Raw genomic sequence first — 1169 nt, forward strand, 5'->3', positions numbered from 1 at the left:
CTCTGACGCAGGAGGAGCTGCTGGAGGAGGCCAAGATCACGGAGGAGATCAACCTCCGCTCCCTGGGTGAGCCAGGCGCCATGCCAAGGGGCGCAGGGACCCCTGAAACAGTGCAGACAGAGGGGATGAGGGTGTCAGTGAGGTGCTGAGCCTCCCCTTCGGTTTATCTCTGCTTTCCCAGAGAACTACGAGCGCCTGGAAGCCGACAAGAAGAAGCAGGTCCAGAAGAAGCGGAAATGCGTGGGGCCTGTTATCCGGTACTGGTCTGTCACCATGCCCCTCGTCCCAGAGCCGGGCAAGGAGGAGAACGTGGATGTGGAGGGGTAGGTTGGGGTCACCTCGACGTGGCCCCGGTGGTTTTGCCCCCACACACACCCAACCGGGCCCGTCTGTCCCAGTCTCCCAAGCCCAATCCCTCCTTGGGCTCCGTTCCACCACGATGAGGGAGAAGCAGGGTTTGCGCAGCAGCTTGGAGCCTCCCAAGCCCCACAGCTCCAGTCCTGGGGGGTGGCTCGAGCTGCCCACCACGGGAGCTCTCATGGGGTTTCCCCCCTCCCCGGGGGTCTCCTGGGTGCTGACTGCATTTCTCCCAGGTTGGACCAAGACCCGCAGCAGGCCGAAGCAGCTCCAGCCCCAGCTCCGGCTTCTGCCGGGAAGTGCTCTCGCACCTTCATCTCCTTCAGCGACGACGAAACTTTCGAGCGCTTCTTCCCCAAAGCAAAACCACCACGGCTGCCGGTGCGGGAGATCTGCCCCGTCACCCAGCCGTTTACCGCGATCCCATCACTGACATCCCCTACTCCAACATCCGCGCCTTCAAAATCATCCGGGAGGCCTACAAGAAATACATCACGGCACACGGGCTCCCCAGCGCCGCCGCCTCCGCTGCCCTGGGGGCTGCCGCTCCCCCTGGCCCCGATCCCAACGTCCGTCCCACCCGCCAGAAGATCATCATCAAGCAGAGCGTTCCCACAACCTGAGCGCCGGGGGGCCGGCAGGGGCTTGTGGCCGCCGTGGGTCAAGGCCTCTCCTTGCTCCGACTCCGGTGGGCAACGGTTTGTTGCTCTATTTATCTCCTTCCTACCTTTTTTTTTTATATAAAAAGAGAAATAAATCCGATTAGCCTGCATACAACAAGGGTGCGGACTCTTATTTCCATTCAACGTGCA

General features: G+C 61.5%; 1 protein-coding gene across 1 annotated transcript; it reads left to right on the plus strand.

Moving 5' to 3' along the window:
• Window positions 1-3: 3 nt before the first annotated feature.
• On the plus strand, window positions 4-980 carry VPS72 (vacuolar protein sorting 72 homolog (S. cerevisiae); the record flags this gene model as incomplete). Its single annotated transcript, XM_010284638.1, is given in 4 exon segments — window positions 4-66; window positions 182-323; window positions 594-757; window positions 760-980. Coding segments are annotated over 4 exon segments (590 nt in total), but the record flags the coding sequence as incomplete, so codon positions are not given.
• Window positions 981-1169: the final 189 nt, after the last annotated feature.

The sequence above is a fragment of the Phaethon lepturus genome, unplaced genomic scaffold, assembly GCF_000687285.1.
Source record: "Phaethon lepturus isolate BGI_N335 unplaced genomic scaffold, ASM68728v1 scaffold30783, whole genome shotgun sequence".
Lineage (NCBI taxonomy): Eukaryota > Metazoa > Chordata > Aves > Phaethontiformes > Phaethontidae > Phaethon > Phaethon lepturus.